General features: G+C 39.8%; 2 protein-coding genes and 1 long non-coding RNA gene across 4 annotated transcripts in view; 2 read left to right on the plus strand and 1 right to left on the minus strand.

Moving 5' to 3' along the window:
- The first annotated feature begins 372 nt into the window (after window positions 1-372).
- LOC128877600 (histone acetyltransferase Tip60) lies at window positions 373-3,571 on the plus strand. Its single transcript, XM_054125042.1, has 6 exons — window positions 373-507; window positions 611-668; window positions 1,071-1,142; window positions 1,221-2,304; window positions 2,430-2,534; window positions 2,596-3,571. Exons 1-6 carry the CDS (start codon window positions 463-465, stop codon window positions 2,645-2,647), a joined length of 1,416 nt encoding a protein of 471 aa, XP_053981017.1. The 5' UTR covers window positions 373-462; the 3' UTR covers window positions 2,648-3,571.
- Window positions 3,572-3,742: 171 nt separating this feature from the next.
- LOC128877599 (uncharacterized) overlaps window positions 3,743-14,353 on the minus strand; it is a 196,628-nt gene continuing 186,017 nt past the window's right edge. The window contains exons 18-21 of one of the 2 annotated variants that reach the window (XM_054125039.1): window positions 14,100-14,257; window positions 13,813-13,922; window positions 12,466-12,987; window positions 3,743-12,146 (exon numbers count right to left, since the gene is read on the minus strand). In XM_054125039.1, coding sequence (XP_053981014.1) covers window positions 11,994-12,146; window positions 12,466-12,987; window positions 13,813-13,922; window positions 14,100-14,257 — 943 coding nt within the window. In that variant the 3' untranslated portion in view covers window positions 3,743-11,993. The remainder of the gene's footprint in view (window positions 12,147-12,465; window positions 12,988-13,812; window positions 13,923-14,099; window positions 14,258-14,353) is intronic. The other variant, XM_054125040.1, reaches the window with a different exon arrangement.
- LOC128877601 (uncharacterized) overlaps window positions 12,833-14,353 on the plus strand; it is a 35,654-nt gene continuing 34,133 nt past the window's right edge. Inside the window, exons 1-2 of the long non-coding RNA XR_008457266.1 lie at window positions 12,833-12,936; window positions 14,078-14,265. This is a non-coding gene — a long non-coding RNA (uncharacterized LOC128877601). The remainder of the gene's footprint in view (window positions 12,937-14,077; window positions 14,266-14,353) is intronic.

Consider the following 14,353-nt stretch of genomic DNA (forward strand, 5'->3'; position numbering starts at 1 on the left):
GATGGAAACGAAATCGATGAAACATTCACGAAGATCACGTACATTGCGTGGGTCAGCTATGAACTCCCACGAAATACCACCTACAACCCATTGTTTCATGGCAATTAATCGAAATCTATCTCCAATGACATCACAAATACTCCAGCAAGCTAATAATATACTTACCACACGCAATTGAGTGTAATTGTCGTCGTTGTCACGATATATTCGACGAGGAACAACATCCAGACGCATTCGAAGAAACGATTCATCCTTTGACGACGCTGTCAATGAATTCCGCGGGAAAAAGTGCTTATTTCGATTCTCGAACGGTGTCTTTCGATATCGTTCGATTGTGCGGGAGAAGGCGTTCGAACCTAGTTCGTGGTAAACGCCAGCGAGTGCTGGGGCGCTCGCGTCAGTGCCGTGAGAGCTTCAAAACAAGGTTGTGTTTGGTGGGAAGTTTCTTGATTTGTGATTGATATGATCGAGGAACACGACGAACGCGAAACAATATGCGACTCAGTGGTAAGTAGAGCGATACGCTGAAGATGACATCGTTGACATTCCCCGAGGAAAAGTTAAACAGCGAGAAAACGATGTTCTAACCAAATTCTAACCTCACTTTCAGAATTCGTTGGTGGAAGGCTGCCGTTTACCGGTTAGAATGCATGGCACAGACGATTGGCGTAAGTAACACTCTCCATTTTGCGATTGTTTTACTTCAGGCAATGCCACGACTTTTTCCTCGAGATTTCGTGTACGATCTTATGTCATAAAAATCGAGCGACAAGTGTGTCATCGAGTCATATAACTCGACCAGTAATCTAAGCTCTACGGTCGCGCGGTGTTTCCATTCGAGTAGATTGTCACAGAAACGAAGAATCTGATCGGTACAATATCCTTGGTAGTCGTTATCCACGTAGTCTCGGTCGAGTTAGTTTTAGGTTATGCTTGGGTAGTTTGAACAGTGACAGTGTGCGTGCGTAGTTTCCTCTGGTGTGTCTCAAGTGTTGTTAGTCTTTAGCGTAGGTGTATGTAAGTCTAGGAATAACAAGGGTTTATCACAAGTTTCCTTTTATCGTCCACAGCTCTTGCTGAAATCATCAGTGTTAAAGACGTACTACACGGTGTCAAGTGTTATTATGTTCACTATGTAGATTGTAAGTATATTGCGTATCTCTCTGAGAGTTAGGAGTTAGGAGATAAGCAACCATTTAATCAAATGTACAACATTTTAGTCAATAAACGATTAGATGAGTGGGTTACGGAAGATTGTTTGGACACTAGGAAAGTCCAATACCCCCGCCGAGATGGAACCACGCCAGGTACAGATGCGGCGGCAACCCCGAAAAAGCAAGCGCCTAGTAGACCTCCTAGCCCTAGTAGCCTTAGCAATGAACCTGTCAACGGTTCGGCAGTGTTACAGGCTGCGTTACAAAAGAAAATGTCTAGGAAAAGAAAGTCGGCGTTTATCGAGAACGAGGATTCTCAGGATGGTCCGCCTCAAACACCTGGTCCCAGACCGACCGGTTCGTTGGTTGCCCATCATCACGACGATATAGTTACAAGAATGAAAAATGTCGAACTGATAGAGTTGGGTCGGCATAGAATAAGACCATGGTATTTTAGTCCGTATCCGCAAGAGATGGTGAATTTACCCTGTATATATATCTGTGAATTTTGCCTAAAGTATAGAAAAAGTCGAAAGTGTTTGGAGAGGCACCTCGTAAAGTGCAATTTACGTCACCCTCCTGGCAACGAAATCTATAGAAAAGGATCGATATCTTTTTTTGAAATTGACGGCCGAAAGAATAAGAATTACGCACAAAATCTTTGTCTACTGGCAAAATTATTCTTGGATCACAAAACACTTTACTATGACACAGACCCGTTTCTGTTCTACGTAATGACAGATTTTGATAGTAGAGGGTTTCACATAGTTGGTTACTTCTCGAAAGAGAAGGAGTCAACGGAGGATCATAATGTAGCATGCATCCTTACCCTACCGCCCTATCAAAGAAGAGGATACGGAAAATTGTTAATAGAATTTTCGTACGAGCTATCCAAATTCGAGGGTAAAACAGGTTCGCCTGAAAAGCCTTTGTCCGATTTGGGATTGCTATCGTATCGGAGTTACTGGGCGCACACGATACTGGACATTTTATTGAACATAAAGCCATTAGTAGAGAACGAGAAACCTCAGATTACGATAAGTGAAATATGTGAACTGACGTCGATAAAAAAAGAAGACGTGATATCGACGCTACAGAATCTTAATCTCATTAATTACTACAAAGGACAATATATTGTGACGTTAAATAGGTAATTGGCGAAATAGTCAATGCATCGTTAGGGAACGAATCGAGCAGAATTTATGCAGAAATTTAGCTTCTTTCTGTAACAAAGGATTTCCTCAGAACCTCACTGACAAACGTATTTATTCACAGGGATATTATCGAGCAACACGCAGCCGCAATGGAAAAGAGACAGATCAGAATAGATCCTAAGTGTCTTCATTGGACACCAAAAGACTGGAGTGTTAGGGCAAAATGGTGAAGTGATGTTAAAAGTTGACAATAAGACGATGCTAATTTGTCTTGAAATTATTTTCAGGAACCCTGGAAGTGACTGCGTACGATTAGCGAGTGTACAAAGCTGTACATAATATATTTCGACCGTTACCGGTCGACGTTTTAATAAGACTGTGCCGGGCTTTGCATGCAACTGCAATGGTCTAATAAGAAAAAGAAAAAAATAATAGAAACAAGAACAAGTTCACGAAAGCACGCGTATCTCGGTTACGCGAACGCATCGAATAAACCGTGATTAGCGAGTTTTGCGTGAGAGTGTATTACCCCGTCACGTTGGCTTACGACTAGAGCCAGAAAGCGATGATTTAATATGGTGACTAGAATTTTTTAATAACTACGCATACGTCTTTGCGATTAACACGATTTGTACAGGAACTTATTGAAAGGAAAGCTACGGTCTTGTAGAATTGTAAATAAATCTGATTTTATAATGTGCGCATCATTCTACGCAAAACACGAACGCGATCTAGTTCTTAAGATAGTATACCGGACCTCGAGTGAACAGCCTGTAAAGATTCGTGTCGTTTTTACATTCGACAAAAACAAAAAAAAAATAACAAAGAAAAAGGTAATCTGACACTTCCGTAATGGAAATTAGTACAACGTAGAGAAGCTGTGCGCGCGAAAATGTTTCGTACAACGGTGCACACACCTTTACCGCATTAGCCATTTTTCAAATTCGTGTGTACACGTACCCGAAAACGGATTATGATCGAGATATCGTTGACGGACACCAAAAACAAACAAAAAGAAAATAAGTAAATAAATAAACAATAAAAAAAAAAGAGACGAACACACGTCAAAGTAATCGGATTTACTTATCGTCGCGTTAAGCAAATGTGGAGCTTTCGTTTGGGCGTTCTGTTATCAACGGCTGTGCTTAATCGGGCTCGAAACGCTCGATGTAAATTTGATCCGTCAACCAGATTCACGATTGTTCAACCAAAATGAAGAGTTACCTATGAACTGCGAAATAAAATTGATATTTTTCTCTGAAAGTGTGTATTTTTGATAGTGCCGAACGATACCGTTAGATCGAGCTCCAGGCTTCGATCGTGAACAGAAAAATAGAAGCTATACATGAATGATCGATTTATACAGTGCTCTCCATTCCATTAGTTCAATTAGTTCAATTTTGTGTAGAAGGAATAAATGAAGAAACCCTCGAGACGATTTTTAAATACAGCATCTTTTATGTATATATATATATATGTATATATATATATTTTTTTTTTATATTCAACAGTAACATCACAGTAGCTTCATATACAATAAATTTCTTTTTGTTCATAATTTCATCTGCTCTTGTATTCGTTACCACGCAAGCGTGACACGGCGAGTCTCGAATTTTTCCACTAATTTACAAAATTCGCTAGGTGTTTCCGCGCGTCAGCAGAGGGACGAAGGAGAGAGTAAACGACGTATCTCCGCGCACGACTAGACAGCACGAATTAGAACCGCAAATATTATTCAGATCCGTTGCGCGTCGCGACGGTTCGAACGTTCCCGATATTTTCACGGAATATCCACAAATAATGCGAACACAGCGGAACGTCCCGACAGATTTGCAAAATGCACGGCTACGACGGAATCCGAATGATATTGCTGACTCGCCGCCAAGCCGGTTCGAGTACGCGACAACGAAACGTTCACAGTAATGTGGACCAGTGTTCCTCAAACTTCCCTCAAAGCTCCCGGAGCGGAAATGACCATTTCGCCAGAAGATTTTCAAATTGATTTAAAGAAATATGTTCATACTCTTTTATTTCGACTCTTTGTATTCGGTTTCTTTCTGAATTTTAATTCAATTTTTGAACGAGTTCGTACTCTTTTATTTAGACGTGGTATTCACCGAATCATTGCACAGAAATAAACATAAAAAGACTCGGTGAATTCTCAGTGGATTCTTTGGGTTTAATATTATTCGATAATGGAACGATTTTCCTTTCTTAAACATTGCATAGAAATATCTAATGAAATTCGGAGTCCTTAATTATCTTCAGCGTAAGCAGAACGAGATTTATTTAAATGTATAAAATAGGAAGGGATTATTTGTTTGTTGCGCTATTTCTTTCGAGGGTGAGAGGGTTGTTCGAGGGTGAGAGTTTGAGGAGCACTGGCGTAGACAATCGACTATGACGAAATTTAATCGGAGCCTCTTACGGTCATATTAAAATACCACTCGGTTCTCTAAGTATTACCTTATCAACGATAATGCTTAATATACCGATCATGAAACTCGTGAATTTCTTTCCACCATGCACACAGACCAAAAAACGCCTATGCATGCATACACACGCACATACATGTAGAGCGATCACTATCGACGCCTGTTGATTGCATTCGTGTTCCACAGACACAACGAGTAGCCGGGTACTTGAGAAACACTCGGTGAACATTAGCCGAGGACTCTGAGCCTAACAGGACCTATGGATTGTGAGTATTACAGAAATCATCGACGATACTCGGCTCATGTAACTGGGAAAATTAACGAGTGAAACGTCGAATTGAGCGTCGTTTGTGATTTTCTTTAATTAATCAACTTAGCGATGGTTCAATAATTAGCTTCGATATTAGTTATAGCGTAGGATGGACGACGTTTCCTTCCAACAAATTGTATTTTTAAGATCTGCAAGCAGTTGAGGATATTCAAGCACTCGATTAATCTTCGTTCCTCGAGTGTGTATCAAGATCAGCGATCGTATTAGATATTAACAGTAACAACAATGATAATGAGAGTCCAAAATCGACGAAGACGCGGAAACGAGTCTTGATAGTGATTAACATAGCATGATAATGATTACATTGATATCATTTGTATTTAATCCTTTTGCACTTCGACCCTTTTGAATTTTATTTAGACTACAAGGCTTCGTATCAATTATTTTTAAATATTATTCTCCTGTACTGAATTTAATTTTGAAGCTGCGTTGGTCTTCGGAAAACCTTTTCGTGTGTTAAATTCTCTCACAAAGTAATTATTTCACATTACAGGCACGAAAGAGTATACTCCGATCAAGTATCATCCTCGCAATGAAAATTTCAAATTGATCATTTAGATGAAAATGCAATTTAATTTTCCCGGTGAACTGGAAAAATGGAGATTGATATGTCCAACGAGACACCCAGAAGATGCGAAGTGCAAAGGGTTGAAAATTCTCTGTGACGTGACGGTGCATCCCTTATCGATATCCACGCCAGGATATTCGACGAGCATTCTGTCCTACGTTATTACAAACACAACCCTCGCGCCTTTAATCGAATTCCGGGACACGGAATTCCACGATATATTCAATACTCGCCGCAGCCCGCCCACGTGGCTCCCTGGTATTCGTTATAATAATCCTCGCCCTTCCGTGTTGCATTAGTTTCGCACACAGTTATGTGTACTCAGCGTTGGGCAAAGTGGAATCCACGGTTGCGATAGATAAACGATAAAATGAAATAGCAAACAGGAAACTTAACAACTCTGTTAGCTATCAACTAGTGAACTGGAATATGCGATGCATAATATGCGAGATGGGATCGGTTGGATCCTCCCAAACTGATCCATGAATTCTTAACGTAATTAAAAAATCACACTTTGAGCATTGGACCAAATATCGAAACATTCGGCATCGAGAAACTCCAAATGACTGATTTACGAGGAAGCTCGCGAATGTTTATGCAAATTGAATTTGCAAAAAGTTACGCCTCCTCTTCCCGAAACAATGTAACGTTGATATTCGATATATTTTTTGCATATCCTCCCGCCAACTTCGCGTATTTCTCGTCAGAAATGCATAAACATCCCCAGTCAATTAGAGAGCGATTATAGCAAAATAAATTCTAGATCGATCACTGCCCAACTCTGGACTGCGTGTACGCGTGTTACGTGCGCGCGCGTGTGTACGTCACATATATGTACATATATATCGTATATATAATCATTCTCTCTGTATTCCTTTTCTCTTTGCGTAAGATAGGTTTCCTCTTCATTTGTTTATACCTCTCTGTGCGAGTACATTTACAGTTGAACAGTAGTCGGCAATGGCTGGACAGAATCGCGTTCGATGAAAGTTCCTTTTTTTTTGTTTTTTTTTGTTTTTGTTTTTACGTTCCTCTAAATCGGTACGAGGTGTCGCGAGCCGCGATTGGTTCGTTTCTTCATCTAAATCCTGTGTGTGTCGGTATCGTTTCGTTTGTTTCTTGCTGCTCGTCTTGCATCGAACAACGCGAAGGTACTTGTCATCGAGCGTGGACAAAAGAACTCGCTTTTTGTACATGAGCGCACACGCGTCTGACCGCGACGTGGGCGTTGCGGGGGCAGACAACCACAGGGCGTTGGTTTGTACTGACTCTCGTGGCGATTGACGGAATTCGAGTACAGGCTCGCCAGGTGGTCCGAATTTAAATCGAAGGGACTGGACTTGATTTATAGAACTGAAATTTATAGAAATATATAGAGAGACATAATTTATATATTTATACATTTGGAAAATTTAGTTTAAAATTGTCTACCTTCTGAGGAAATGCAGGAAGGGTTGAATATTTCAAGTAAATGCTTGAATTAATTAAATAGCTAGATCCAAAGTTTGATGAAAAATCTGATTCGAAGATACACAAACTTATATATTTATATATTTAGAAAATTTAGTTTAAGAAATGCAAGCAAGGTTGAATATTTCAAATAAATGCTTGTATCAACCAAATAGCTAAATCCAAATCCTGATTAAAAATCTGATTCAGAAATCTCAGCAGAATTTATATATTTTTATATTCAAAAAATTGAATTTAAAATTGTCAGTACCTTAAGGAAATGCAGTAAAGCTTGGATATTTCAAATGAATGCTTGTATCATCCAAATAGCTAAATCCAAATCCTGATTAAAAATCTGATTCAGATATCTGAGCAGAATTTTCTTTAAATATATGATAGATTTGCGAATTTATTCTTGACGTTTATTCCGTGGTATTCGGATTAATGTCCGATCCTGGGACTTTCTTTTCTTTTGTCAACTTCAATTTAATTGTTCAAAATACTTTCCCTTCCTTTATTTGTCCCGCTGGCGCTCCTGTACCGAATTTGCGGCCCTAAGGTAGCAACTGTGACAAATGGGCTCTCCGGCGTTCCTCGGAACCCCCGGATGGGGCGTTATAAATCGATACACAGCGATCAATCGATTACATTTCGAGCACACACTAAACATCTACGCTTACACACTGAGTTAGTAGAATTTCGGGCTGCACGCGATCCACGAATGTCCATTTCGATCCGACCACTCGTATTATATATTTCAATGATAATTCCTGGGATATTCTCGAATGTTTACATTTTGTTTATCGTGGACACGTGTCGCGGAAAAACTACCGTTGTTCGCACTTACGAAGAATGAACGACAACGCGAGAGCACAGCGACGAGAAGATTGGACGTTGATCGTGTCACGTTTTCGATGATCGTGACGGTTACTTTTGCAAAATTTTCATTTTTACTCATTCTAGTTGAAACACAATTTCGTTTTTTCGATTCGAACTTTTGTTTGACGATATAAGAATTTTACCCATTAGTCGTATGAATTATTTCGCGTTCTCTAATTATTAATAAAAGAATCGACTAATTTACGTTCTCCTTCAGGAATGACAAAATATTAGCCCAAAATTCTCGAACGAATTCGTTTTTCACACGTTCGAAACAATTTTATTTAGGAATATAACATACAATATAGTATATATACCCGAGGATTTATTTTGAAAATTTCGATAACAACGATAATAATATTACGAGGTAATCGGTCTCCGTCAACAAGCACCGGACGAATCGTGACAGATCATCGTCCATCAAGTTCAACACGATTTCTTTACAAACGTTCATTACGACGACAAAATCGTTTTTTTACATTTTGTTTTGCTTACAGTTGATTTAACAGCTACACACACGGTTGCATATTTATTTTACCTATTTACTTTGGTTTTCATTTGTTAGTTTTTTCTCTTATCTCGCGAGTCTGCTCGCGCGTCACATTTGTACCTCGCTGTTTTTCTACAGGTTCTGTAAAAATATTACAAATAGCCCTCTGTTTCTCTGTTCTCTGACGGAGGCACAAACGTGTCCGGATCCGCGGAGTTTTAGCCATCGAGCGTCGATCGCAAGCGATATGTCTCCCAGCGCTCGCTAGAATCGCCGCGAGAAAAGATCTACTTTCGTCCAGCCGCTTGCCTGAACAATAAGACACTTAACAGTTGGGCGATTCCCCGCCGATGCGTCGGGGAATCGGCGAGTGTTTTTCATTATTTTATTTTATTTTTATTTTTTTTTTATTTTATTTTTTTACATTTTTTCTCGTTTACTTGTATTTCCTTGTTGGTTCGACGCGTTTCCTTCTGGCCGCGCCCACGCCAGAGATGGACAGCGATTTTCACTACGAAGTCATTTTTATCTGGATAAAAATTTAGATACAGAAGAATACGAACTTCGTGGAACAGAAGGTTGTGTTATTTATAGAGTGTTCTTCAGGACAAACGTTGCGAATAAATTAACATATAGAATTCTCATTCGTCATTTATAAAGTGTGGATTTTATGCATTTATAATACAAGTGGATTGCAGTAGTTTATTTAAAAACCTCAGCAAACAAGTCTTCCATTAAATTGTTTTCGAAAAAGAACTGTTTGAGTATAGCTATATTTCGTCACTGATCCTAAGTGCCTCCTTTGTTATAATAATTACTAGAATTTGTCATATATACATTTTTTCGGTGTTCGCGATTCTGCTGTCGTAAATGGACAAAGTCCATAGTTTAGTAATTTGTAATTCGAATGGGGTTCTATCCATCTCCAGTGAAAGGGACACGACGAACGCAAACACGATAGAGAGGTACCGGAAACGCGTTGTATCGCCAACGGACGATCGTGTAAAAAATATCTCTTTTTCTTGGAACTTGAGAGACGAGTCGTTTCAGGTGAAGGCTAGAGCAACCGAGCGACAGTGAAAAGTGATAGAGGGTAAAGACAGGTGGACGAAAATCAGACTCTTCAGTGTGCACGGCGAGTATCGCGTCTTTTAGTTTTTTCTATTCGGTGTTTTTCTCGTGAAAATGAAGTCAATGAAACTCGGGAACCAGGCCAGTCTGAATCGTCGAGCTCGAACGTGAGCATTGCGAACGAATGAACTAAAATATCCATTGGGTAGGATGGCCACTCAGGCATTCGTCGAGCGTAGTATTCTTTGCAAAGATTTACACCCTCCACCCCCTTTATATCAATAATATTTGTAATTATAATTATAATTTGAATAGTATTATTTAAAATTATTATTATCTATTACTGATATAATAAGTATAACTGTATATTATATATTATAAATAGTATAATTATGAGATCAATAATAATTGATATTAGGTGCATCCAGTAGCTTTTTTTGATTAATACTTTATTAATCAAATGAAATCTAACTTTCGAACATACTAGAAAGGAAGTTATATAAAAAATTACGATTTGTTGTCTACTTTTTTGAATGCAGGTTGACCAGTCGTACCAACACCAACAACGCTTTTGTTTTCTGGCACTGTCTAAACATATCCTACAAAACTTGTGCGTACACCTAATTATTTTTTAACAAAAATATCAAAATATGTTTCTGCCCATAAGCGAAACCTTTTTCCAGAGATTGAGCACAATTACTCGGAGGAACGAGCTGCGCGCTCAACGAATGCTTGAATGGCTACTTATCATTGGAATTTTATTTAGTGGCATGCATTCTACCTCCTTATCGTTGAAAAGAATGAACTTCTTCTCGATGAACAATCGTCGATTCCGATTCCACGAACGACGTCAATGGTTGCAACGTTCGCCACGAATAGAAAAAATATCAAATCATACTTCTCGAATCATCGTAACCGAAATTTCCTTGCTTCTCCTCGTTTTCCCCGCCTTAACGTTCTTCCAAAAACGAGGAATAACCGTCGAGAGAAAATATCTTCCATGCATTCTAGTTTCTTTCTTTTTTTATTTTTTTTTTTGTTTGTTTGTCGTTTCCAGCCTGTTCTCGTGAATTTTAGAATTTCTGCCTTAGAGTATTGAAGATACAAAAACTACGATAGAAAACAGAACAGACTTCGAATACTTCATTATCTTTTTTTTGTTCAGTTTGTCTCACCTTCTTCATCGTTTCTTTTTTTTTCTTTTTTAAATTCCACATTCAACATCAACATCATTTTTTGTTATTTATACTATATCGTTTATTATTAGTTCTTACACCTATTTATTAGTATTATTGTTATTATTAGCGTCGCCCTTGCACGCACACGTGTATAGTTAATTTTCATTCAAGCTTACCAAGTAGTTCATCTTTACGTTTACCGTATTTTTTTTTTTAAGTTTGTTTAAGTATTATTAGCGTTTCTCTTTCTTCATAATTTTTTTTTCTCTTGTTGTTGTTTATGATACAGATTGTCATGTCCGGCATTCTCGTTTGCCGTTAAAATTCCCCAGCCTCGGATAAAGCCTGCCTCTCCCTGGCGGATCTTTTCCCTCTATCCATCTCGCGGTCTCGCGTCCCTAACCACGACAAAATGGCCGCGACCTGCAGGTACCCAATGGCTAGACACTACTTTCAACGTCGTTCGATCGACGAACAATTCTCTAATTATTTACTCCGTCTAATCGACTCTAAACACCCCCCACCCCACCCACCGAAATCTCCGTATTTCGTTTCACCCTTCCTCCCCTTAATTTTTAGAACGATATGAAATTTGTGCATTACTTTTCCATCTTGGTGTTTTTCTTGCCCGACGAATCGAAGCCGAGAGTCCAGTCTCCGGATGAAATTCCCCTAATCGAAGCTTTCTTCGCAACTTTCTCTACAACCATGGCTTACGAAACTTGCTCGTTTGCATTCCGGAGGTGAACGTTCTTCTAAACGTGTTCCCCGATTCTCTTCGGATTTCTAAGAGAGCCTAGCACGGTCCTCCCGCCGAAAACATTCTTCTATTACGAACTAGACATTTTCTAAGAGTTGATCACAATTTTCCTCGGTAGCCTGGATCCAGTCTCTTGCAGAACGATTCGTGTCGGTCTACGGGTCAGGGAATCCTGATGCAAGATTTTCTCTTCGAGGAACAGCGTCGAAACCCTGACAGTGCTTTCGATCGTCTCGAGTTTTAGCGAAGGGGTCAGCGACGAAGAATCTTGTTACGAGGCTCGAACCCCTGATTCGATCCATCGTGATTCTCGATGTGTTTTCTAGGGCGGTTGCACCCTCTCGCTGAATCCTCCCCTCGCTGGATGCTTTTGTCGCGGAACAATTCACGAGGGACCAAAAATATTAGACGAACTTGAGTTTGGTCTCCATTTTGGATCTCGAGTCCTCGTTTCTCGGTGAACCACGGCGTCGGAGTCCTAGGTGCTCTGTCGATCTTTAAAGGATACTTTACGCGAACATCGTTTACATTCCGCAGTCGAAGCTTTCCTGGTTCTGCATCTTCTTTTGATAGGACTCCAAGCAGGCGTCGACGTTCTTGTAGATGCCTGACTTCGCTTGGTACATCAGCGTGTCCAGGATCCTTTCGTTCTTGATCGCCTTCGATGGCAACACGATCTGGAAACATATTTACTCTGTTAATCCTCTGTTATCTTTTGTTGCAGAGGAAAGGAATTATTTATTTCCTTAATATTACTAAATACACGTTCAAAATACAATTTAACCAGGGAAAATTGTATAGTGATATTGTACTGTGTATATCAATTATTTCTTGAGGATGACGAGTGTCCACACGTGTACTCAGAGTTGTACATAAAGTCTTCAACGAGTATGACCTCCTACTACCCCAATACTACCCCCAATTCGCAATGCATTAGAAGCCTAAAATCATTACAGTTCTCGTCACCAAATTTCCTCCCTCGTCCCCAATCCTCACCCTGATAAGCTCTTGGGGCGTTATCCTGTAGAGCTTGAGGTCTCTGCTGAGCCTCTCCATGATGCACTTGAACTCGACCTTTGCGTCCACTTTAGCCGACTTCGTCTTGATCCTGTGCTTGGCCCAGTTGAGCATCGCCTCGAATTTGTTGATCTCGTCCACCTCTAGGCCCCTGCACATGATCATCTGGACCATCGACTCGCTCAACGTCAGGAAGCCGGGATTGTGGAACAGCTGGTACGCCCTGGTCTCGACGAACGCCAGGATCATGTTCACCAGCTCGGAGGCGGACGTGTAACGCCAACAGTAGTTCTCCAGGGTGCAGAGCATCACGCAGACGATCTCGATGCGCAGAAACTGTTTCGCGTGATGGAAACACGCCTGAAGGAGGTCCGGGAGATCGTAGTGCTCCGCTGCGCAGATCAGGCCTGGAATGTTGCTGCAGGTCAGGGAACAGGAACCTGTGTGCAGGTAGTCGAGCAGAATCCTGAACGTCTCTGGGTCGAACTCGATGATGTCGAACTGGAGAACAGAAAGATACATTGAGAAAGTGGATGGATACAGAAAGGATTTGATATTTTAACTACTAGGATGTTTGGAAAGAGTGAACTGTTTTGAAGAGGAGCTTCTATTTTAGTATTACTTCTAAAGTATTACTTCTGCAGTACAACTGCTATGGTATACTTTTATCGTATTACTTCTGCAGTATAACTTCTATGATATACTTTTATAGTATTACTCCTATAGTATACTTTTACAGTATTACTTCTGCAGTGTAACTTCTTTGATATACTCATATAGTATTACTACTATCGTATACTTCTATAGTACTACTTCTATGATATACTTTTATAGTATTACTTCTATAGTATACTTACATAATACTACTTCTACAATATTACTTCTGCAGTGTAACTTTTATAGTATTACTTCTATAGTATACTTCTACAATATTACTTCTGCAGTGTAACTTTTTTAATGTTACTTCTATAGTATACTTCTACAATATTACTTCTGCAGTGTAACTTTTATAGTATTACTTCTATAGTATACTTCTACAATATTACTTCTGCAGTGTAACTTTTATAGTGTTACTTCTGTAGTATTCTTCTACAATATTACTTGTGCAGTGTAACTTATACTGATATACTCATATAGTATTACTTCTATCTCATACTTCTATAGTATAATTCTATAGTATTACGTCTATATTATTTCTTCTATAGTACACTTCCATAGTATTACTTCTGCAATGTAACTTTTACAGTATTACTTCCATAGTACTACTTCTATAGTGTACATCTACAGTATTACTTCTGCAGTGATATACTTATACAGTATTACTACCTCTGTCTGTGCCAATTTTGCTCTGTCGACCTTCTGAGCGTCTGCCACGACGCTGAGCCTCGGGACAGCTAATTGTTGAGCAGCTTTCTCCTTCTCCTTCGCTTCTTTATCTACGAAAAAATGTCTATTTTAGTCTCCAATATAATGATTCAATACACGTATAATATTACATCTAGTTTCTTATTTTTCTTTTTTTCTGTTAATTGTCAACATCAGGGCACAATGAGAGTTACGTAAGTTGAATGGCTGGGAAATGTTTTAACAGTTGTAGCATGAGTCGAACGTACTACTGCAATCCTGAGAGCTGAGCCAGCGTTTGCGATCCTCGCTCTGCAGGGTGTTCCCGCCGCCATGTTTCCGGATGCTCCTGCTCCAGCCAGCCGTGATCGTTCCAATCCTCGAGAACGCGCGCTTCACCATCGGCGACGAGGGCACGCTTTTGGGTCTAAACAGGTCAGAGCCAGTATCTCACAGAAACCGCAGAGCGGCACCTCAAGGTACGGAGAGGGGGCTTTCTTTAGGGGACGTTTCTTTTTGATGG

The sequence above is a fragment of the Hylaeus volcanicus genome, chromosome 5 (genome assembly GCF_026283585.1).
Source record: "Hylaeus volcanicus isolate JK05 chromosome 5, UHH_iyHylVolc1.0_haploid, whole genome shotgun sequence".
Lineage (NCBI taxonomy): Eukaryota > Metazoa > Arthropoda > Insecta > Hymenoptera > Colletidae > Hylaeus > Hylaeus volcanicus.